The 25,935-nt window shown below is 41.5% G+C and overlaps 2 protein-coding genes across 2 annotated transcripts; both read left to right on the forward strand.

Annotated features, from left to right (window-relative positions):
- The first annotated feature begins 1,352 nt into the window (after positions 1-1,352).
- LOC109887747 (zinc finger protein 239-like) lies at positions 1,353-9,209 on the forward strand. The gene is made up of 3 exons (XM_031822131.1): positions 1,353-1,669; positions 6,524-6,701; positions 7,100-9,209. Exons 1-3 carry the CDS (start codon positions 1,661-1,663, stop codon positions 7,924-7,926), a joined length of 1,014 nt encoding a protein of 337 aa, XP_031677991.1. The 5' UTR covers positions 1,353-1,660; the 3' UTR covers positions 7,927-9,209.
- Positions 9,210-11,090: 1,881 nt separating this feature from the next.
- On the forward strand, positions 11,091-16,438 carry LOC116373848 (zinc finger protein 664-like). Its single transcript, XM_031822125.1, has 3 exons — positions 11,091-11,665; positions 13,374-13,557; positions 13,956-16,438. Exons 1-3 carry the CDS (start codon positions 11,657-11,659, stop codon positions 15,035-15,037), a joined length of 1,275 nt encoding a protein of 424 aa, XP_031677985.1. The 5' UTR covers positions 11,091-11,656; the 3' UTR covers positions 15,038-16,438.
- Positions 16,439-25,935: the final 9,497 nt, after the last annotated feature.

Here is a 25,935-nt window from a genome sequence, read left to right on the forward strand (position 1 = left end):
TAATAAGTTACTTTATCAGGTGAGTTACAACTTTAATGAATAACATAATGACTTTAACCGATCATATAACACCTAAACTAATGTTTAATGTGTTACTTCACTAATGTTAATGCACATACCACCCTCCACCAATAACAAACCCACACACAAACCTATGCCCTTGTACTCACACACAAATACACACACAAGCACACAGTTCGACACACATTGATAAAGACATTTTTTTTATTTTATTCATCTGTATTTCAAATGGTCAATGAGACAGGGGGCTCGGTCGGGCAAGAGGAAGAAGGATTGGGAAACTAACTGCAAGTAATAATAACCTGAACTCCGCCTAGCAGAAACATCTTTGTATTAGCAACTATTACTTATTAGTTTATATTGTATTAAAGTTAAGGGGTGAACCATAGTCGGGGATAAAAGGGGAAAACAGGATCTTGAGAACTGAGTGTCTTGTTTGTAAACTTGCTGTAAGTGTAAACTCCGGGATTGCAAACTATATTAAACAAACTAACCTCTGATTAAAGAAGTTTCCTGTGGTCACTTGTATGAACATATACAGAAAGTTTGATGAATTTCTGCCCTGATGTCATTATTTCTATTCATTACGGAATAGTAGGCTGAGAAATAAATCATTTGGAGTCGTGCATCCATAAATTGTTTGCAGGCCGTCATAATACCAAAGAAGAAGACCCCTTCCTTCACAACAGCTCTGCTCGGTGAAGCGCAGCAAGTTTGAATGTCCTGACTTCTGCCAAGGTTGCATCGCAGTAAATGCTGTTTGGCCACTGCAGACGTCGGATTGAACATACATCGGACTTTGCTGTTTCTCTGCAAGGATGGCGCTGTGCTAATCTGTATTTTATTTACGAGGCCACTCTTACTGGGCCTCAGCCAATAAAAAATATGTGGACGCTCGTGAAACAGTATAGACTTTTCGTCCGTCCCCGAACCAGGGACTCTCTGCACACTTCAACAGTCACCCTCGAAGCATCCTTACCCATCGCTCCACAAAAGCCGCGGCCCAAAGCGAGTGACGTCACCGATTGAAATGCTATTAGCGCGCACCACCGCTAACTAGCTAGCCATTTCATATCCATTACACTCGAAGATAACTTTGTCAGAAAAGAAGAGGCAAAGAGAGAGGCCCAACTCTAGGGAAAATGATGACTGTGAGTGTTGAATTTGCATTTACTATCATTATTCAGGATGATTCCAAAACGGAAAAATGTAATAACGTATAGTTGAAATAGATTCATGACATAATACAAAAGCATTTTCTTGCATAATGACTCCCTTAACCACCTCACCCGCCTTGAAGAGAAGTGTTGATGACTATGTACAGTTGGTGGCGGCACCTCTTAAACACCACAGAAGAAGCTGAAAACCATCAACAGGAAGTACTTTGTTACCATCCACTATCGAGTTTTCAAACCAAATAAAATTAATCAGGCTTTTGCAGGATGTTTCTAATGTAAGATTAGTCTACATGAGACGTTAATTTGTCACAACTTAAAACGAGTTTTGATATTTAAGGTGTGGTCTAGCTCTTCTTTATCTGAACGCTGTGACAAAGTAACTAGTAACTTTAGCGTACACATTTACTGTCAGGTTTTTTTATTTGAGGAAAAGTTGAAGAAAGAATTCAGTAGCTTCTACGATGGATCGGGTAAGTTTGGTTTACTTTCATGAACAGTACGCTTATTGTGTATAAAATGTCTAGGTCTAGTTTTCATAATATTTGATCTTGCACAGCCATGCGTTCGATTTGAACAGTTGGACAAAAGAAACCATGGTAATTTCAGCCAAGTAGTCTGATAGCTCATCGCACACAGATTGATGATACAAGGCAATGCGCAACCAGCAGGTCAAGTCAGAACCAGGGATAAATAATTAGGCATAGGCTACACCAATGGTGTAAATCAACCCTGGATTGCTGACCGAGGTAAAGACAGTTTCAAATGGGATATTCGACGGATATTCGAGCTTTCAAACCACAGACCCCAAATAAGTGTCATGATGTTGGAAAAATTGTGCACAACATTGCACAGGTCTTATTTTCACGAATTGGACATGAATTAGCTTTCCAAAGCTAATAAACATGTGTAAATGCGAGTAGCATTTTGTTTTCCATGTTGAATTAGTTAGGGAGCGTAAACAAAGTGCAGACTTTTTTTCCCATTTGAATTTCAATAGCTCCTTGGTCATGTGACTTAAAACAAGGTTCAGAATGTCCGCTGACTAGCCTTTGATTTGCAGACCCGTTTAGTTTGTCCATTTTCACACCCCTTGACTTTCAATTGGCACCCTTGACCTGTATGTATTCTCTCCTGATTGGCTCTGTGGTGCAAAGTCTGGCAGTCTGACTAAAGTGCCAGAGGTATGAGGAGAGACATCCTCCTTTGGATTTATGGGAACAAATATTTCTTAACACTTTGGATCCTATTCTTGGACAGGTAGAAGACAAAAAAATAAATAATGACTAATTACTGTCCATGAGTAACTTCAACCTTATGGGTCTGTGGGTGTTTGGGCCAATAAAGTGCCAACTCAATTCTACCACTGACTAGTCTCTCATTCCCCTATGAACGGGGACACAGGGCAATAGTTTTTAATCTAAGCCAGCCCTTTTTTACTGGAGTACACTAACCTCTAATTGGGGCTCTTTTCTTGACACACAGTAGCAGTTTACCAGATAAGAAGTCAAGAAAATCAAAAAGTAGATTGTTGTAAGGGTGTATTACATCCTGTGCTGGCCCCACTGTCATATCCATTCTGGATTCTGAGTGGTAAAATCATAGCTGAAAAATGCCTCTATGTATGTGAATACATTTTCCTCCAAGACAGAACTGCCAAAGGGGGTGGAGTTGCAATCTACTGCAGACACAGCCTGCAGAGTTCTGTCATGCTATCCAGGTCTGTGCCCAAACAGTTGGAGCTTCTACTTTTAAAAATCCACCTTTCCAGAAATGTGTCTCTCACTGTTGCTGCTTGTTACAGTCCCCAGCTGCAGCCTGGACACCATATGTGAATTAATTGCCCCCCATTTATCTTCAGAGTTTGTACTGTTAGGTGACCTAAACTGGGATATGCTTAACACCCCGGCCGTCCTACAATCTAAGCTAGATGCCCTCAATCTCACCCAAATTATCATGGAACCTACCAGGTACAACCCCGAAATCCGTAAACTCAGGCACCTTCATAGATATCATCCTGACCAACCTGCCCTCTAAATACACCTCTGCCGTCTTCAACCAGGATCTCAGCGATCACTGTCTCCTTGCCTGCGTCCGTAATGGGTCCGCGGTCAAAAGAACACCCCTCATCACAGTCAAACGCTCCCTAAAACACTTCAGCGAGCAGGCCTTTCTAATCGACCTGGCCCGGGTATCCTGGAAAGATATTCACCTCATTCTGTCAGTAGAGGATGCCTGGTTATTCTTTAAAAATGCTTTCCTCACCATCTTAAATAAGCATGCCCCGTTCAAATTTTTTTAGAGCCATGAACAGATATAGCCCTTGGTTCACTCCAGAGCTGACTGCCTTTGATCATCACAAAAACATCCCGTGGCGTTCTGCATTAGCATCAAATTTGATTTGATTTGATTTGAATAGCCCCCGCGATATGCAACTGTTCAGGGAAGTTAGGGACCAAAAAACACAAGCTGGGCTAGACAATCTGGAACCTCTTTTTCTCAAATTATCCACCGCAATTGTTGCAACCCCTATTACTAGCCTGTTCAACTTTTCTTTCGTATCGTCTGAGATCCCCAAAGATTGGAAAGCTGCCGCGGTCATCCCCCTCTTCAAAGGGGGAGACACTCTAGACCCAAACTGTTAAAGACTATATCTATCCTACCCTGCCTTTCTAAGGTCTTCGAAAGCCAAGTTAAGAAACAGATCACCGACCATTTCGAATCCGACCGTACCTTCTCCGCTATGCAATCTGGTTTCCGAGATGGTCATGGGTGCACCTCAGCCACGCTCAAGGTCCTAAACAATATCATAATCGCCATCGACACAAGACAATACTGTGCAGCCGTATTCATCGACCTGGCCAAGGCTTTCGACTCTGTCAATCACTGCATTCTTATCAGCAGACTCAACAGCTTTGGGTTCTCAAATGACTGCCTCGCCTGGTTCACCAGCTACTTCTCTGATAGAGTTTAGTGTGTCAAATCGGAGGGCCTGTTGTCCGGACCTCTGGCAGTCTCTATGGGGGTGCCACAGGGTTCAATTCTTGGGCCGACTCTTTTCTCTGTATACATCAATGATGTCCCTCTTGCGGCTGGTGATTCTCTGATACACCTCTACGCAGACGACACCATTCTGTATACTTCTGGCCCCTCTTTGGACACTGTGTTAACTAACCTCCAGACGAGTTTCAATGCCATACAACTCTCCTTCCGGGGCCTCCACCTGCTCTAAAATGCAAGTAAAACTAAATGCATGCTCTTCAACCGATCGCTGCTTGCACCCGCCCGCCTAGCATCACTACTCTGGACGGTTCTGACTTAGAATATGTGGACAACTACAAATACCTAGGTGTCTGGTTAGACTGTAAACTCTCCTTCCAGATTCATACTAAGGCTTCCAATTTCGCAACAAAGCATCCTTCACTCATGCTGCCAAACACACCCTCGTAACACTGACTATCTTACCGATCCTTGACTTCAGCGATGTAATTTACAAAATAGCCTCCAACACTCTACTCAGCAAATTGGATGCAGTCCATCACAGTGCCATCCGTTTTGTCACCAAAGCCCCATATACTACCCACCACTGCAACCTGTATGCTCTCGTTGGCTGGCCCTCGCTTCACATTCGTCGCCAAGTCCACTGGCTCCAGGTCATCTATAAGTCCTTGCTATGTAAAGCCCCACCTTATCTCAGCTCACTAGTCACCATAGCAGCACCCACCCGTAGCACGCGCTCCATCAGGTATATTTCACTGGTCACCCCCAAAGCCAATTTCTCGTTTGGCCGCCTTTCCTTCCAGTTCTCTGCTGCCGATGACTGTAACGAATTGCAAAAATCACTGAAGCTGGAGACTTATCTCCCTCACTATCTTTAAGCATCAGCTATCAGAGCAGCTTACAGATCATTGCACCTGTACATAGCCCATATGTAAATAGCCCATCCAACTACCTCATCCCCATATTGTTATTTATTTTATTTAGCTTTTTTTTGCTCCTTTGCACCCCAGTATCTCTACTTGCACATTAATCTTCTGCACATCTGTCACTCCAGTGTTTATTTGCCAAATTGTAATTATTTAGCCACTACGGCCTATTTATTGCCTTGTCTCCTAACCTTACTACATTTGCACACACTGCATTTCAAATCAAATCAAATCAATCAAATGTATTTATATAGCCCTTTGTACATCAGCTGATATCTCAAAGTGCTGTACAGAAACCCAGCCTAAAACCCCAAACAGCAAGCAATGCAGGTATAGAAGCACGGAGGCTAGGAAAAACTCCCTAGAAAGGCCAAAACCTAGGAAGAAACCTAGAGAGGAACCAGGCTATGTGGGGTGGCCAGTCCTCTTCTGGCTGTGCCGGGTGGAGATTATAACAGAACATGGCCAAGATGTTCATAAATGACCAGCATGTTCGAATAATAATAAGGCAGAACAGTTGAAACTGGAGCAGCAGCACGGCCAGGTGGAATGGGGACAGCAAGGAGTCATCATGTCAGGTAGTCCTGGGGCATGGTCCTAGGGCTCAGGTCCTCCGAGAGAGAGAAAGAAAGAGAGAAGGAGAGAATTAGAGAACGCACACTTAGATTCACACAGGACACCGAATAGGACAGGAGAAGTACTCCAGATATAACAAACTGACCCATTTAGACTTTTCTATTGTGTTATTGACTGCACGTTTGTTTATTCCATGTGTAACTCTGTTGTTGTTTGTCACACTGCTTTACTTTATCTTGGCCAGGTATCAGTTGTGAATGAGAACTTGTTCTCAACTAGCCTACCTGGTTACATAAAGGTGAAATAAATAAATATATATGAATATATATATATTGTGTGTGGGAATGTCTGTCTGTCCTACATGTAGTGTTGGTAAATGTAGTTTTCTTCAACTGCCTAATCATAAATTGATATTGCAAATAGAAGTATTATGTTCAATAACTGACATCTTCAGATATTATTTTGACAAAAACAGTTTGGTGCTTACAATTCATTCTCGCTTGTCATAGATTTGGTGGGCACTGTCATCTGTGATCTTTGTGATATCACTTTCTATAAGCATGTAATGATGAAACTGTCACTTCATATTATATTTCTTAGTCTACAAACGCTCTACATTTATTCACTCTGTGATAGTGTTGGATCCTATATGCTCCTTTTTATTATTGTCCTGTGAATGGTTATCATTTAGGCTGTGTGTAGAATGGGGCATAAAGGAAATTACCTCTACTACTAGATTACTACTAGATTATAGTGATAAGGAAAAAAGTAATCAAATGTTTGGTCTAATGATATTCTATGTACAATACTTACTGTGGTCACCAGGACAGAGCTAGTCCTTCCCCCTACACCCTGCCGGAGTCCCCTGGTCACAACTCTCCTGGTAGCGCCTTACTGCTGGATCTGAAGAGGGTTTCTGTGCTGCTGGTCGACTGCAGGAAAACACCAGGGCAGAGTGGAACTGTGAGAGAAGGACACGAGGAGGGAGATTTGATTTCATCAAGTAAGAACAATGGGGTGTGTGGATGAGACCACAATCTGCTTCTGCAACTTCTGTTAATTGATTGATAAACAATAAACACTCAGTGGCCAGTAAATTGTCGATCCAGTATGTGAACGGAGGAGCGTGTACCTAATAAACTGGCCATAGTGTATTTATTGAAGAGGGAGGCAGGAAGCCTAGTGGTTAATGCCAGTAATCGCAAGGTTGCTGGTTTGAATCTCTGAGCCAACTAGGTAAAACCATCTGTCTGCTCTTGGGCAAGGTACTTAACCCTGATTGCTCCTGTAAGTCGCTCTGGATAAGAGCGTCTGCTAAATAACAAATCCTTTTTACAAAAATAATACTATTTATGGACCTGTATTTCCAAAACCAAGTTATTCAATGTCTTTGTTTCACAGGGGACATACACTGTTGTTCTCTCAGTGGGAGGGGCTTATCATCTGGGGAGCCTCAACAACATCCTGTTGCTGACGAGACAGAGAAGAGTCTCTCCAGATCAGAGCATCTCAAGAAACACCAGCAGGGACACACAGGGAAGAAACCTCACCACTGCTGCTCTGACTGTGGGAAAAGTTTCACAAGCCAGAGTGGCTTCATTATTCACTGTGATCAGTGTGGGAAGAGTTTTGCTGCATCGAACACCTTCAAATCTAATGTAAGAATTCATACAGGGGAGAAGCCTTACCCCTGCCTTGATTGTGGGAAAAGCTTTGTTCGTGCAGGAGCCTTAACCGTACACCAGCGTGTACACACTGGAGAGAAGCCTTATAGCTGCCATCAGTGTGGAAAGAGCTTCAATCAGTCAGGCCACCTGACTACACACCAGCGAACACACACTGGAGAGAAGCCTTATTGCTGTGTTCAGTGTGGGAAGAGCTTTGCTGTAGCAGAAAAACTAACTAAACATCAGCGCATACACACAGGAGAGAAGCCTTATAGCTGTGATCAGTGTGGGAAGAGCTTTGCTGTAGTTTCATCCCTGTCTACACACCAGCAAACACACACTGGAGAGAAGCCTTATAGCTGTGATCATTGTGGAAAGAGCTTTGCTCTAGCTTCCACCCTGACTGTACACCAGCGAACACACACTGGAGAGAAGCCTTATACATGTGATCATTGTGGAAAGAGCTTTGCTCAATCTGGGAGCCTGACTGCACACAAGCAAACACACACTGGAGAAAAGCCTTATAGCTGTGATCAGTGTGGGAAGCGCTTCAGTCAATAAGGGACCCTTTATTCACACCAGTGAACACTTACTGGAGAAGGAACCTTAGGTCTGTCTAGGTGGGAAGAGCTTTGTTTTTATTTTGGGTCAATGAGAAAACAACAGAAGGCACAAACATGCTCTATTTCATCTCCCTCCCTTCTTGCACTGTTTCCAGATCCCTAAATAAAGGATCAGTATGAAGCATCTAGTGAACAGTCATATCCATCTCTCATTCTTAAACAGTTGCCTCAGTCTGATCACCATGGTAACCTCTGGAGCATAATATGTAGCTCTGATCTAGGATCAGGTCTCCACTGTGTCTATGTAATATCACACATTGATCTAAATGGATAAATGTTATCATAGGAAATGTCATATTGAACCTGTGGGGGGGATGTTGATAATTGTATCTTCTTTCATGTACACATGATACTATTATTATTAAATGTCATTATGTAGAATAATGTTTCAACAATAGGTGTATATTCATGTATTAAATTGATCAATACATTCAATACATTATCTTCTAAACAAGAAGTTATCACTTAAATGGTGTATTTTATAAATCTGTATTGATTAAAATGATCCTAAATCTAATCCATAATATATTGGATAATTATTTCCATGAGTTCATGGCTAGATCTATGCATACTGTGTCTTGTAACAACGGTTAATGTAATAACTTTTAGATTTATAATGTAATAAAACCGGTAAATGTAACATCTTGTTGGTTAATATGATAAAATGTTGTCTAATAACCTTTATTGGTATCAGGTAACAACTGTTTTTAATGAATAACGTAATAACTTAAACCGATCATGTAATAACACCTAAACCAATGTTTAAAGTGTTACTTCACCAATGTTAATGCACATACCACCCTCCACCAATTACAAACCCACACACACAAACCTATGCCCTTGTACTCTTACACAAACAAGCACACAGTTATAGACACATACATTGATAAAAAAAAATAATAATAATAATAATTAACAATTAATCTGTAGTTCTTATACTCAATGAGACAGGGGGCTCGGTCGGGCAAGAGAAAGGAGGATTGGGAAACTGCAAATAACAATAAGCTGAACTCCGCTTAGCAGAAACATCTTTGTATTAGCAACTATTAATGATTAGTTTATATTGTGTTAAAGTTAAGGGACATCACCCTGGGCGGGGTGAACCATAGTAGGGGAAGTAAAGAGAAAACACCATCTTGAGAACTGAGTGTCTTGTTTGTAAATTGCTGTAAGTGTAAACTCCGGGATGCAAACTATATTAAACAAACTAACCTCTGATCAAAGAAGTTTCCTGTGGTCACTTGTATGAACATATACAGAAAGTGTAAGGAATATCTGCCCTGTTATCACTATTTCTATTCATTACGGAATAGTAGGCTGAGAAATAGGCAAATAATTTGGAGTCGTGCATCAATAACAATTGTTTGCAGACGGTCATAATACCAAAGAAGAAGAAGACCCCTTCCTTCACAACAGCTCTGCTCGGTGAAGCGCAGCAAGTATGAATGTCCTGACTTCTGCCAAGGTTGCATCGCAGTAATGCAATAATACAGTAATGCTGTATGGCCACTGCAGACGTCGGATTGAACATACATAAAACAACACATTTTCATTGACCTCCACACAAAAACTCCTTGCCTGGTGGAGCGAAAAAACGCCACCTGGTGGAGGGCGACAGATTTTCCCTCGAGTTGGGCCTCTCTTTTCCTCTTCTCTGACGGCAACGTTCTCTTCGAGCGTCCACATATTTTTTTATTGGCTGAGGCCCAGTAAGAGTGGCCTCGTACTTTGCCACAACTTTGGAAGTATGCTTGGGGTCATTGTCCATTTGGAAGACCCATTTGCGACCAAGCTTTAACTTCCTGACTGATGTCTTGAGATGCTGATTCAATATATCCACATCATTTTTCTACCCTCATGATGCCATCTATTTTGTGAAGTGCACCAGTCCCTCCTGCAGCAAAGCACCCCCACAACATGATATAAATAGTAATGGCATCTATTTTCGGCACTAATTTTGCCATGGTTATGCCGTTTTATAGGGTGTTTGATTAAATGCCAAAAATAAGGTCTGTCGTAAACACAGGTTTAGGAGATCTTATAGGTTTTGTTCTACAGTCTTTATCAGCTAACGTCACTGCTTGTGAATGTTGAAGCATTTATGTAATAAAAAAGCATAATCAAAGGCTTCATAATTCATAAAGGTCATATTAACTGACTGCTATTATCTCATAGTACAAAACGTATAAGATCTCCTCAAGCCTGTGCTTATCTTATTTTTGGTATTTATTCCAAAACCCACATATTTCCCATTGGGATGGATGAACGAGCCAAAGGTAACTCATTTTTTGTTTTAATTCTACAAGCTGGCGAGATCTAAAGCTCTGTTTAGCTCAACGTGGAAATGATTGGTTGACGGTAAGTGGGGGCGGTACTTCCTGAATAAACACAAACTCCCTTCCTTGACTACTTCCTTCCAGCAGTGTGTATCAGGGAGATTCCTAGATGTGAGAAGTGTGCAGTAGGACCTGAGAGAAAGGAATGTGTAGTATTGATGTAAAAAGTTGTGTGTATAAACTGTAGGGATACACATGGTGCTGGAGATCAGATGTGTCCGGTGAGAGAAAGACAGGTTGAGGTTACCTGGATCACAGTAGTGCAGAAGGTGTTGTATGCTGAGGGAGTGAAGAGAGTAGTAGAGGAAGATGGGTCCAGGGTGAGGGATCCTGAGAGGATCCCTGTGATTAGGCCGAGGTCAATAGAGAGTGATAGGAATAACATGCTTCAGTAAGTTTTGGCCAAGTTCATGGCCATGGTTGTCAACTGTACCACAGTAATAGAATGTAAAACACAGTGGATAGATGTTGTGGTGGCAGCTGTTGAGAAGTACTTGGGTGTACAATATTTTACTGCAGAGTTACAAGGTGTTTTGAAGGATAATATCCCATCCTCCCAGGCTTATGGCCTGGTGTTGAATCAGAGGGCCAAAGTAGTGGAATAATGATGTTTAAATGGGTGTAGGGTTAGTTGGTTTTTCACAAAGTGCAATGAATTAATACTACAGAATAGTAGGCTGATACACAGCCAACACACTAGGTGGCGGCGTGCACCTATAGTCATTGTTTTGCGGACCACCATAACACAAAAGAAGAAGAAGACCACTTCCTTCTCAACATCTCCGGATCTGGTCTGTAAAGCGGAAGAATTATAAATCAATCCAATTTTATTGATCACATCCTTGTGTTTAGCAGATGTTATAGCGGGTGTAGCGAAATGCTTGTAACACACTGACTACTTCGGAGGTTGCATTGCTGTAAATGCTGCATGGTTCATAGCACGTATAGCGGTAATTTGTCTGGTATTTTTTAGGCTACACTTACTGGGTCTCAGACAATTAAAACTATCTGGAATCTCGGAAGAGGACGTTGTTCCAACAGACTCTGGGGTAGAGGTAGACGACAACAGTATTTTTGGTGAATAGGGTGTTGGACGTTTTATTGACTTTAATAGATTACAATCTTATCCAGGGCCTTTCTGAAGTAAGATTAGGCTACATCAGACATATATTTGTCACAACGTAAGTCGAGTGTTGATATTTAAATTAACGTTTGTTCTGGTCTAGCTTTATCTGAACGCAGTAACAAAGAAAGTAACTAGTGTAGGCTAGCTACAGATTTACTGTCACGTTTTGTATTTGAAGAAACTTTGAAGAAAGAACGGCTTCAACGATGGATCGGGTAAGTTATGTCGACTTACTAACAGTTTTCCTACTGTGGTGTATAACATGTCTAGTTATATCATATTTGATCTTCCATATCCATTCGTTCCATATCCATTCGCCTAAAGCACACAGATTGATACAAGACAATGCGCAACAAGCAGGTAAAGTCAGAACCATGGAGAAATAATGAGGGCAAAGCTACAACTTGCAGTAGCGGTGTGTAGGTAAAAATCACCAGGGAAGAAAGCCAGAAAAATAGCCATATTACATGTTGTGATAATTGCGTTGTTATAACCTGTTAGTTCATATGCCTGGACTCAGCGGAGACAAGAAGACAGTGGCAGAATACATTCAACCAGACCTTTGTTACATCATAAAACTAGAGAGCAACATCTGTCCTGTTAAGTTCACAAGAAATGTTGCATGTAACAGTTACATGACCTTCAGAATGGTCGAGCAAGTGAATGTTTCTGACACTTCGGGAAACTAAACAACTATTGATTTAGAGTTACTGAAAAGTAAACAGGTGCTTCCTCCACTGTTAAAGCACCATTTAAACTTCAACATCATCTAATTTAGTCTTCTACAGTGACATCTAAAAGATACCAAAAACCAGGGGTGCAACTTTCACTGGGATTGAGTTTATCTGCAGGAACAGTTGCACCGATGGCCCTCACGCTAGCTCCACTTCTACCTACATAATATGTTAAGGAATCTCTAGTTATCTTTCCTTCCTCCCTAACTGTGCACTTGTTCACTTCACTGATTTGAAAGGAAATGGCTGTTATAAAACATATGGTGGATTCTCCCACTATCACATGACTCCACCAATCAAATACCGTTTTTTTCTCTCTTTGGTACAATTGTCATAAGTATGTTGTAGATTTTCATAACTGTAAGTACAACGATGTTCCTGTCATTTGTTAACAATACATTTAACTATCATTTAATCAAACTGCTAAAAACTGAATTACGTAAAGCAAAATGATCAAGCGTCAAGTTTACATACAGTATATATTTTTTTTTAATGAAATTTGAAATGATGTAGTGTACAATGTACTGCTGAAATACTTGAGTGGTAAATTACAGTTTATTACACTCATGTTCTGAATGTTGACAGTTTTAAATGTGGATGCTGGTACAGTAATAAGACAAGTAGATCTTAAGCAATGTTACATGGGGCAGAAGTTGCACCAGGCTACACCCATACCTTTTTACTGTGTGTTTCTACTACATGTCACAATACCCCATATCTGATGGTTTCTTCTAGGTATGTATTGTATAAGGATACTGAAACTATGAGACTGACATTTTTCTCAACATGCTCCAAGTGGGATAACTAGCAGCAGTAGTTCTGGTGTTTAGGTTTTTCATCACTGGTTATTTGAACAACATGATTTAGCAGGTGTTACCATCTTTCACACGTTGGAAGGGGAGGCGACATCTACATCTTGAAAGAGGGGGTGGAGCTTTTCGTTTCTGTTCTGCTCTTTGTTCTACCATCAAGTTATATACGTTTTTACATTTTATAAAAAATATTCCAATTTCTATTTTTAAAAATTAGCCAAAGTGAAATATACAAGACATTTGTGGAAAGTAGTGAACGGTTACACACTTCAGGAGAAAGGAGGTATTATAAGGATGCAGCCACCAATCAGAGATTTAGACTAATCAAATGTTTGGTCTAATGATATTCTATGTACAATACTTCCTGTGGTCATTAGGACAGAGCTAGTCCGTCCCCCTCCACCCTGCCGGAGTCCCCTGGTCACAACTCTCCTGGTAGCGCCTTACTGCTGGATCCGAAGAGGGTGTCTGTGTGGCTGGTCGACTGCAGGAAAACACCAGGGCAGAGTGGAGCTGTGAGAGAAGGACACGAGGAGGGAGATGGAGATCTGATTTCATCAAGTAAGAACAATGGGGGGTGTGGTTTAGACTACAATCTGATTCTGCATCTTCTGTTAATTGATTGATAAACAGTAAACACTCAGTGGCCAGTAAATTGTTGATCCAGTTTCGTGTATGGAGGGCGATGTACCTAATAAATTGTTTTAATGATAAGGGCGGCAGGTAGCCTCGTGGTTAAGAGCGTTGGGCCACTAATCAAAAGGTTGCTTGTTCCAATCTCTTAGCCGACAAGGTGAAAAATCTGTCTGTGCCCTTGAGCAAGGTACTAAACCCTAATTGCTCCTGTAAATTGCTCTTGATAAGAGCGTCTGCTAAATAATAAAAAATAAATAAAAAGAACGTTTTGGACATATGGGTCCATAAACAAATACTAACTATTCAAGGTCTTTATTTTACAGGGGACACCCCTAACCATCGTTCTCTTAGTGGGAGGGGCTTATCGTCTGGGGAGCCTCAACAACATGTTGATGACGAGACAGAGAAGAGTCTCTCCAGATCAGAACATCTCAAGAAACACCAGCAGGGACGTACAGGGAAGACACCTCACCACTGCTGCTCTGACTGTGGGAAGAGTTTCACAAGCCAGAGTGGCTTCATTATTCACTGTGATCAGTGTGGGAAGAGTTTTGCTGCATCTAACACCTTCAAATCTAATGTAAGAATTCATACAGGAGAGAAGCCTTATAGCTGTGATCAGTGTGGAAAGAGCTTCAAACATTCAGGCAGCCTGACTACACACCAGCTAATGCACACTGGAGAGAAGCCTTATAAGTGTGATCAGTGTGGAAAGAGCTTTGCTGCAGCTTCCGTCCTGATTATACACCAGCGTGTACACACAGGAGAGAAGCCTTATAGCTGTGATCAGTGTGGGAAGAGCTTTAATCATTCAGGCAACCTGACTACACACCAGCTAATGCACACTGGAGTGAAGCCTTATAGTTGTGATCAGTGTGGAAAGAGCTTTGCTGTAGCTTCCGCCCTGATTATACACCAGCGTGTACACACAGGAGAGAAGCCTTATAGCTGTGATCAGTGTGGAAAGAGCTTTGCTGTAGCTTCCTCCCTGATTATACACCAGCGTGTACACACAGGAGAGAAGCCTTATAGCTGTGATCAGTGTGGGAAGAGCTTTGCTGCAGCTTCCGCCCTGACTACACACCAGCGAACACACACAGGAGAGAAGCCTTATAGCTGTGATCAGTGTGGAAAGAGCTTTGCTGTATCTTCCGCCCTGATTGTACACCAGCGTGTACACACAGGAGAGAAGCCTTATATCTGTGATCAGTGTGGAAAGAGCTTTGCTGTATCAGGAAAACTAACTAGACACCAGCTAACACACACAGGAGAGAGGCCTTATAGCTGTGATCAGTGTGGGAAGAGCTTTGCTGCAGCTTCCAACCTGATTAGACACCAGGTAACACACACAGGAGAGAGAACTTATGTCTATGTGGGAAGAGCTTTGCTTGAGCTTCCTCCCTAACTATACACCAACGAACGCACACAGGAGAGAGGCCTTATAGCTGTGATCAGTGTGGGAAGAGCTTTGCTTGAGCTTCCTCCCTAACTATACACCAACGAACGCACACAGGAGAGAGGCCTTATAGCTGTGATCAGTGTGGGAAGAGCTTTGCTTGAGCTTCCTCCCTAACTATACACCAACGAACGCACACTGGAGAGAGGCCTTATAGCTGTGATCAGTGTGGAAAGAGCTTTGCTGTATCAGGAAAACTAACTACACATCAGCGAACACACACAGGAGAGAGGCCTTGCACACTGGTGAGAAAGAAGCCTTATATCTGTGTGGGAAGCGTTTCAGTCAGTTATGGACCCTTTGTTCACACCTGTAAGGGTTTTCCTGTGGTGAAGTAGAGGCGGACCAAAACGCAGCGTGGTTATATTGATTCATGTTTAATAAAAACAGATAAACACAAACACTACAAAACAATAAACGTGGAAAACCAAAAACAGCCCTATCTGGTGCAAAACACAGAGACAGGAACAATCACCCACAAACACACAGTGAAACCCAGGCTACCTAAGTATGATTCTCAATCAGAGACAACTAATGACACCTGCCTCTGATTGAGAACCATACTAGGCCGAAACAGAAATACCCCAAAACATAGAAAAACAAACATAGACTGCCCACCCAACTCAAGCCCTGACCATACTAAATAAATACAAAACAACGTGACAACACCAGTGAAGACACACTGGAGAAGGAACCTTATGTCTGTCCAGGTGGGAAGAGCTTTGTTTATTTAGGGTCAATGAGAAAACAACAGAAAGCACAAACATGCTGTATTTCATCTCCCTCCCTTCTGGCACTGTTTCCAGATCCCTAAATAAAGGATCAATAGAAAACATCTAGTAAACAGTCATATCCATCTCCCATTCTTAAATAGTTTCCTCAGTCTGATCACCATGGTAACCTCTGTGCAGCATAATATGCAGCTCTGATCTAGGATCAGGTCTCCACTGTGTCTATGTAATATCACACATTGATCTAAATGGATACATGTTATCATAGGAAATGTCATATTGAACCTGTGGGGAGGATGTTGATAATTGTATCTTCTTTCATGTACTCATGATACTATTATTATTAAATGTCATTATGTAGAATAATGTTTCAACAATAGGTGTATATTCATGTATTCAATTGATCAATACATTCAATACATTATCTTCTAAACAAGAAGTTATCACTTAAATTGTGTATTTTATAAATCTGTATTGATTAAAATGATCCTCAATCTAATCCATAATATATTGGATAATTATTTCCATGAGTTCAAGGCAAGATCTCTGCATACTGTGTCTTGTAACAACGGTTAATGTAATAACTTTTAGATTTATAATGTAATAAAACCGGTAAATGGAACATCTTGTTGGTTAATATGATAAAATGTTGTCTAATAACCTTTTCCACTTAATGTAATAAGTTATTGGTATCAGGTAACAACTGTTTTTTAATGAATAACGTAATAACTTAAACCGATCATGTAATAACACCTAAACCAATGTTAAATGTGTTACTTAATGCACATACCACCCTCCACCAATAACAAACCCACACACACAAACCTATGCCCTTGTACTCTTACACAAACAAGCACGCAGTTATAGACACATACATTGATTAAAAAAAGAAAAGAATGAAATAACAATTCATCTGTAGTTCTTATAGTCAATGAGACAGGGGGCTCGGTCGGGCAAGAGAAAGGAGCATTGGGAATCTGCAAATAACAATAAGCTGAACTCCGCCTAGCAGAAATATCTTTGTATTAGCAACTATTAATGATTAGTTTATATTGTGTTAAAGTTAAGGGACATCACCCTGGGCGGGGTGAACCATAGTAGGGGAAATAAAGAGAAAACACCATCTTGAGAACTGAGTGTCTTGTTTGTAAATTGCTGTAATTGTAAACTCCGGGATGCAAACTATATTAAACAAACTAACCTCTGATCAAAGAAGTTTCCTGTGGTCACTTGTATGAACATATACAGAAAGTGTAAGGAATGTATGCCCTGTTGTCACTATTTCTATTCATTACGGAATAGTAGGCTGATAAATAGACAAATCATTTGGAGTCCTGCATAAGTAACACTTGTTTGCAGACGGTCATAATACCAAAGAAGAAGAAGACCCCTTCCTTCACAACAGCTCTGCTCGGTGAAGCGCAGCAAGTATGAATGTCCTGACTTCTGCCAAGGTTGCATCGCCGTAAATGCTGTTTGGCCACTGCAGATGTCGGATTGAACAAACATCGGACTTTACGGTTTCACCACAAGGATGGCGCAGCGCTAATCGGTATTTTATTTACGAGGCCACTCTTACTGGGCCTCAGCCAATACAAAATATCTGGACGCTCGAAGAGAACGTTGTCACAGAAGAGGCAAGAGAGAAGCCCAACTCGAGGGAAAATCTGTCGCCCTCCAGTAGGTGGTGTTTTTTCGATCGACCAGGCAAGGAGTTTTGTGTGGAGGTCAATGAAAATGTGTTGAATTTAGTCAATAAAACACGAATGGCTTATTTATTATGTGAGGTTTATTTGATCGAATATAAGTTTCTTAGTCGGCACTCCTAAAACCGCTATAAGCCCTTGGCGGGACGCTTTTGCGTCTTCCATTCAGAGAACCGCTACACGCCCTATAAAGGCATCTAGCCATGAGCTCATTTGAAAGACTATAGCAAATAATTTCTCTAACCAAGCTGTTTTTGTTGTTTCTATAAATACCTTAGATTTATGATTTTAGATTTTATTTGCAAATATAAAAACAATACAACCACACGTGGACATAATGCATTTACTATCATTCAGGATGATACTAAAACAGTGAAACATGTAATGTACAGTTTAAATAGATTCATGATATAATACAAAAGTATTTTCTCGCACAATGACTCCCTAAACTGCCTCACCCACTTGAAGAGAGGTGTTGATGACTGTGTACAGTAGGTGGCGGCACCTTTTAAACACCACAGAAGAAGCTGGAAAGCATCAACAGGAAGTACTTTGTTACCATCCTCTATCTAGTTTTCAAACCAAACACATTTCCACGGGCTTTTGCAGGATGTTTCTAATTCTAAGATTAGTCTAAATTAGACGTTCATTTTTCACAACTTAAATGGAGTTTTGATATTTATAAAGTTGTGGTCGAGCTTTTCTTTATCTGAACGCTGTGACTAAGAAAGTAACTGTAGCATACACATTTAGTGTCGTTGTTTATTTTTTAGAAAGAATACAGTAACGTCAGCTTCCACGATGGATCGGGTAAGTTTGGTTGACTTTTATTAATAGTTTACTTATTGTGGTGTTTTAAATGTTTAGGTCCAGTTTTCACGTGTGATCCTCCACATCCATGAGTTCGATTTGAACAGCAGGACAAAATAAACCGTGATGGTAATTTCAGCCAAGTAGCCTACTAGCTCATCGCACACAGATTGATGATACAAGGCAATGCGCAACAAGCAGGTCAAGTCAGAACCAGGGAGAAATAATTAGGAATCGCCGACAGCAATTATGTATATAAACCCTGGATTGTTGATGCTATATATTGGCCATTGAGGCTTTGAAGCCGCCGGTTAAGTTCTTTGAACACCTCAAATTGTTTCTCCAGATGTCAGTTCGACCACCCAGCGTTTATACACTAATTTGTTGCGCCCAAATAAAGAAAACGACCATTGAAAATAGGTGATTTTTGTTGCTAGGTTACCAGTTACGGTGCTTCTGTTAGCGTGTTTGCGCGCGTCTTTATGCGGAAGTAATACAACAATGATAGCTAGTGTCGAAGAATGATATGGAGTTAATATTAGTCAAATTATTGAGCATATCCTCCGCGAAAATAAGCATCAGAAATTGTCCTTATTTAGCATATCAAGACCCTGAATTGGACCTCAGTCTAGAGCTTAAAATATACAATGTAGGCCTACTGTCAGTATTTGTCGTCCTATTGAGAAAATAAGATGTCCACATAGGCCTATCACAGGATATTGAATGATTCCATATCCGCCCATAGGAAATGTCCATGTGTGATATTCAGAGTAATCCCAATATCATATGTCTAAAGAAAATTTTTTTGATATATAGTTTTTTACATTAGAACTTGAAAAAACATTGGAACAACGACATCTGGATTGTTTTGAAACAGTTGAAGTCGGAAGTTTACATCCACCTTATCCAAATACATTTAAACTCAGTCTTTCACAATTCCTGACATTTAATCCTAGTAAAAATTCCCTGTTTTAGGTCAGTTGGGATCACCACTTTATTTAAGAATGTGACATTTCAGAATAAAAGTAGAGAGAAGGATTTATAAGCTTTTATTTCTTTCATCACATTCCCAGTGGGTTAGAAGTTTACATACACTCAATTAGTATTTGGTAGCATTGCCTTTAATTTGTTTAACGTGGGTCAAACGTTTCGGGTAGCCTTCCACAAGCTTCCCACAATAAGTTGGGTGAATTTTGTCCCATTCCACCTGACAGAGCTGGTGTAACTGAGTCAGGTTTGTAGGCCTCCTTGCTCGCACACGCTTTTTCAGTTCTGCCCACAAATGTTCTATATGATTGAGGTCAGGGCTTTGTGATGGCCACTCCAATACCTTGATTTTGTTATCCTTAAACCATTTTGCCACAACTTTGGAAGTTTGCTTGGGGTCATTGTCCATTTGGAAGACCCATTTGCGACCAAGTTTTAACTTCCTGACTGATATCTTGAGATGCCGCTTCAATATATCCACATAATTTTCTACCCTCATGATGCCATCTATTTTATGAAGTGCACCAGTCCCTCCTGCAGCAAAGCTACCCCACAACATGATGCTGCCACCCTCTGTGCTTCACGGTTGGGATGGTGTTTTTAGGCTTGCAAGCCTCCCTCTTTTTCCTCCATACATAACGATTGTCATTATGGCCAAACAGTTCTATTTCTGTTTCATCAGACCAGAGGACATTTCTCCAAAAAGTACAATCTTTGTCCTCATGTGCAGTTGCAAACCATAGTCTGGCTTTTTTTGGCAGTTTTGGAGCAGTGGCTTCTTCCTTGCTGAGCGGCCTTTAAGGTTATGTCGATATAGGACTCTTTTTACTGTGGATATAGATACTCTTGTACCTGTTTCCTCCAGCATCTTCACGAGGTCCTTTGCTGTTGTTCTAGGATTCATTTGCACTTTCCGCACCAAAGTACGTTCATCTCTAGGAGACAGAATGCGTCTCCTTCCTGAGCGGTATGAAGGCTGCGTGGTCCCATGGTGTTTATACTTGCGTACTATGTAAACGTCTGACCTACTAGAATTGTGATACAGTGAATTAATCTGTCTGTAAACAATTGTTGGAAAAATTACTTGTGTCATGCACAAAGTAGATGTCCTAACTGACTTGCCAAAATTATACTTTGTTAACAACAAATTTGTGGAGTGGTTGAAAAACAAGTTTTAAAGACTCCAACCAAAGTGTATGTAACCTTCCGACTTCAACTGTATATATCCTAACATCACTTTACAAGGTTCTCTTCAAGAGTCCAGATATTTTTATTGGCTGAGGCCCAGTAAGGTTAGCCTCGTAAATACCGGACTGATTACCGCTGCGCTAGATTTGTGTTTGGTGGAGGGTGGTATGTGCATTAACATTAGTAAAGTAACACATTAAAACATTGGTTTAGGTGTTATTACATGATCGGTTGAAGTCATTATGTTATTCATCACAAAAGTTGTTACTCACCTGACTGGTAACGTAACTTATTACATTAAGTGGAAACAGTTATACTATAACAATTCCACATTTTATCATATTAACCAACAAGATGTTACATTTACCGGTTTTATTACATTATAAATCTAAAAGTTATTACATTAACCGTTGTTACAAGACAGCATGCATAGTTCTTACCTGGACCTCATGGATATTATTATCCAAAATAATATTGATTAGTTTTAGGAACATAAGTCAATTTAGATTTGTTTATTATTATAATAAACATATAACATTGAAGTGATATATTCATGTTTAGAATACAATGGATTGAATGTATTGATCAATTGAATACATGAATATATACCTATTGTTGAAACCTTATTCCTCATGAGATTTAATGACAATAGTACCATGAGTATATGAAAGAAGATTATCCCCCCACACACAGGTTCACTGTGACATCTTCTATGATAACATTTATCCACTCAAATCACAAATGTGTGATATTACATAGACACAGGGGAGACCTGATCCTAGATCAGAGCTGCATATTATGCTGCACAGACTAAGTCAACTAAGTCAACTGTTTAATAATGGGAGATGGATATGACTGTTCACTAGATGTTTTCTATTCATCCTTTATTTAGGGATCTGGAACGGTCCGGATAGGTGGGAGATGAAATATGTCATGCTTGTGTTTTCTCATTGGCCCTAAATGAACGAAGCTCTTCCCACATACAGTACCAGTCAAAAGTTTGGACACACCTACCCATTCAAGGTTGTTGTTTTAAACTATTTTCTACATTGTAGAATAATAAAGAATCAAATCAAACTTCATTTGTCACATGCGCCGAAAACAAATGCAGACCTGGCCATCAAATGCTTACTTTACAAGCCCTTAACCAACAGTGCAGTTCAAGAAGATGAACTAAAGTAAACATGTGTAAAAAAGTAACACAAAAACATAACAGTAACGAGGCTATATAAAGGGGGTACCAGTACCGAGTCAGTGTGGAGGCTATATACAGGGGGTACCAGTACCGAGTCAGTGTGGAGGCTATATACAGGGGGTACCAGTACCGAGTCAGTGTGGAGGCTATATACAGGGGGTACCAGTACCGAGTCATTGTGGAGGTTATATACAGGGGGTACCAGTACCGAGTCAGTGTGGAGGCTATATACAGGGGGTACCAGTACCGAGTCAGTGTGGAGGCTATATACAGGGGGTACCAGTACCGAGTCAGTGTGGAGGTTATATACAGGGGGTACCAGTACCGAGTCAGTGTGGAGGCTATATACAGGGGGTACCAGTACCGAGTCAGTGTGGAGGCTATATACAGGGGGTACCAGTACCGAGTCATTGTGGAGGTTATATACAGGGGGTACCAGTACCGAGTCAGTGTGGAGGCTATATACAGGGGGTACCAGTACCGAGTCAGTGTGGAGGCTATATACAGGGGGTACCAGTACCGAGTCAGTGTGGAGGTTATATACAGGGGGTACCAGTACCGAGTCAGTGTGGAGGTTATATACAGGGGGTACCAGTACCGAGTCAGTGTGGAGGCTATATACAGGGGGTACCAGTACCGAGTCAGTGTGGAGGTTATATACAGGGGGTACCAGTACCGAGTCAGTGTGCAGGTTAGAGGTAATTTGTACACGTATGTCGGGGTGAAGTGACTATGCATAGATAATAAACAGCGAGTAGCAGCAGTGTACAAAACAAATGAAGGGGGTCAATGTAATAGATGGGTGGCCATTTGATTAATTGTTCATCAGCCTTACGGCTTGGGGGTAGAAGCTGTTAAGGAGCCTTTTGGTCTTAGACTTGGCACTCCGGTACTGCTTGCCGTGCGGTAGCAGAGAAAATAGTCTATGACTTGGGTGACTGGAGTCTGACAATTTTATGGGCTTTCCTCTGATACCACCTATTATATAGGTTCTGGATGGCAGGAAGCTTGGCCCCATTGATGTACTGGGCCGTACGCACTACCCTCTGTAGCGCCTTACGGTCAGAAATGCCGAGCAGTTGCCATACCAGGCGGTGATGCAACAGTTCAGGATGCTCTCGATGGTGCAGCTGTAGAACCTTTTGAGGATCTGAGGACCCATGCCAAATCTTTTCAGTCTCCTGAGGGGGAATATGATGCCCTCATCACAACTTGGTGTGTTTGGACCATGATAGATCTTTGGTGATGTGGACACCAAGGAACTTGAAACTCTTAACCCGCTCCACTACAGCCCCGTTGATGTTAATGGGGGCCTGTTCGGCCCTCCTTTTCCTGTAGTCCATGATCAGCTACTTTGTCTTGCTCACATTGTGGGAGAAGTTGCTGTCCTGGCACCACACTGCCAGTTCTTTGACTTCCTCCCTATAGGTTGTCTCCTTGTTGATCAGGACTACCACTGTTGTGTCGTCAGCAAACTTAATGATGGAGTTGGAGTCATGTTTGGCCATGCAGTCGTGGAAGAACAGGGAGTACAGGAGGGGACTAAGTACACACCCCTGAGGGGCCCGTGTTGAGGATCAGCGTGGCGGACGTGTTGTTGCCTACCCTTACCACCTGGGGTTAGCACATCAGGAAGTCCAGGATCCAGTTGCAGAGGGAGGCGTTTAGTCCCAGGGTCCTTAGCTTAGTGACGAGCTTCATGGGCACTATGGTGTTGAACGCTGAGCTGTAGTCAATGAACAGCATTCTCACATAGGTGTTCCTTTTGTCCAGGTGGGAAAAGGCAGTGTGGAGTACGATTGAGATTGCATCATCTGTGGATCTGTTGGGACGATATGCGAATTGGAGTGGATCTAGGGTATCCAGGAGGATGCTGTTGATGTGAGCCATAACCAGCCTTTCAAAGCACTTCATGGCTACCGATGTGAGTGCTACGGGGTGGTAATAATTTAGGTAGGTTACCTTTGATTCCTTGGGCACAGGGACTATGGTGGTCTGCTTGAAACATGTAGGTATTACAGACTCAGTCAAGGAGAGGATGAAAATGTCAGTGAAGACACTTGCCAGGTGGTCCACGCATGCTTTGAGTACACGTCCTGGTAATTCATCTGGCCCCGCGGTTTTGTGAATGTTGACCTGTTTAAAGGTCTTGCTCACATCGTCTACCGAGAGCATTTTCACATAGTCATCCACAACAGCTGGTGCTCTCATGTATGCTTCAGTGTTACTTGCCTCGAAGCGAGCATAAAAAGCATTTAGCTCATCTGGTAGGCCCGCATCACTGGGCAGCTCACGTCTGGGTTTCCATTTGTAGTCCGTAAGAGTTTTCAAGCCCTGCCACATCCGACGACTCTCAGAGCAGGTGTAGTAGGATTCAATCTTAATCCTTTATTGACGCTTTGCTTGTTTGATGGTTCGTCTGAGGGCATCACCGGATTTCTTATAGGCATCCGGATTAGCGTCCCGCTCCTTGAAAGCTGCAGCTCTAGCCTTTAGCTCAATTCAGATGTTGCCTGTAATCCATGGCTTCTGGTTCGGATATGTACGTACAGTCACTGTGGTGACGACGTCGTTGATGCACTTATTGATGAAGCTGATGACTGAGGTAGTATACTCCTCAATGCCATTGGATGAATCCTGGAACATATTCTAGTCTGTGCTAACAAAACAGTCCTGTAAGCGTAGCATCCGCTTCACCTGACCACTTCCGTATTGATCTAGTCACTGGTACATCCTGCTTTAGTTTTTGCTTGTAACAGGAATCGGGAGGATATAATCAGGAGGATATAATTATGGTCAGATTTGCCAAATGGAGGGCGGGGGAGAGCTTTGTACGCACCTCTGTGTGTGAAGTAAAGGTGGTCTAGAATTTTTTTCCCTCTGGTTGCACATGTGACATGCTGGTAAAAGTTTGGCCAAACTGATTTGTTTGCCTACATTAAAGTCCTGGCCTCTAGGAGCGTCGCTTCTGGGTGAGCATTTTCTTGTTTGCTTATGGCCTTATAGAGTTGTTTTTTTTGCGGTCTTAGTGCCAGCATCGGTCTGTGGTGGTAAATAGACGGCTATGAATAATATAGATGAGAAATCTCTTGGTATATAGTGTGGTCTACAGCTTATCATAAGGTATTCTACCTCAGGCGAGCAATACCTCGAGACTTCTTTAATATTAGACATCACGCACCAGCTGTTATTGACAAAAAGACACACACCACCACCCCTAGTCTTACCAGACGTAGCTTCTCTGATCTGCCGGTGCATTGAAAATCCCTCCAGCTCTATATTATCTGTGTTGTCGTTCAGCCACGACTCAGTGAAACATAAGATATTACAGTTCTTAATGTCCTGTCGGTAGGATAATCGTAGGACATCAATTTTATTTTCCAATGATTGCTTGCCAGCAAATAGAATTGATCGCAGTGGAAGTTTACTCGCTTCCCTACAGATTCTTAAAAGGCACCCTGTTATGAGTCCTCTTTTCCGTCTTTTCTTCACGCAAATGATGGGGAAATGGGCCTGTTCCCGGGAGAGCAGTATATCTTTCTTGTGTGACTTGTTAAAGGAAAAAGCTTCTTCCAGTTCGTGGTGGGTAATCCCAGTTCTGATGTCCAGAAGTTATTTTTTGGTCATAAGAGATGGTAGAAGTAACATTATATACAAAATAAGTTTTAAAAAATAAGTTAACTGCAAAAAAAATAACAAAATAGCATAATTGGTTACGGGCATGTAAAAGGTCAGCCATCTTTTTCAGCGCCATCTTAACAGGAAGACCTCAAAACTATGAAATAACACATGGAATCATGTAATAACCAAAAAAAGTGTTAAACAAATCAAAACATATTTGAGATTCTTCAAAGTAGCCACCCTTTGCCTTGATGAAAGCTTTGCACATTCTTGGCATTCTCTCAACTAGGTTCATGAGGTAGTCACCTGGAATGCATTTGAGCCAATCAGTTGTGTTGTGACAAGGTAGGGGTGATATTCAAAAGATAGCCCTATTTGGCAAAATACCAAGTCCATATGGTGGCAAGAACAGCTCAAATAAGAAAAAGTGTATACAAAAACCATCAAGCACTATGATGAGCGCTCTCATGAGGACCGCCACAGGAAAGGAAGACCCAGATTCACGTCTGCTGCAGAGTAAAAGCTCATTAGAGTTACCAGGCTCAGAAATGGTTGCCCAAATAAATGCTTCACATAGTTCAAGTAACAGACACATCTCAACATCAACTG

Source organism: Oncorhynchus kisutch, unplaced genomic scaffold (assembly GCF_002021735.2).
Source record: "Oncorhynchus kisutch isolate 150728-3 unplaced genomic scaffold, Okis_V2 scaffold4072, whole genome shotgun sequence".
In the NCBI taxonomy this organism is placed as follows: domain Eukaryota; kingdom Metazoa; phylum Chordata; class Actinopteri; order Salmoniformes; family Salmonidae; genus Oncorhynchus; species Oncorhynchus kisutch.

What these genes read in the sequence shown, in the direction of transcription:
- LOC116373848 (XM_031822125.1), top strand. An exon ending in TGGAGATCTGATTTCATCAA is followed by an intron (nt 13,558 to 13,955) that starts GTAAGAACAATG and finishes TTTATTTTACAG; the next exon opens with GGGACACCCCTAACCATCGT.
- LOC109887747 (XM_031822131.1), top strand. An exon ending in GGGAGATTTGATTTCATCAA is followed by an intron (nt 6,702 to 7,099) that starts GTAAGAACAATG and finishes TTTGTTTCACAG; the next exon opens with GGGACATACACTGTTGTTCT.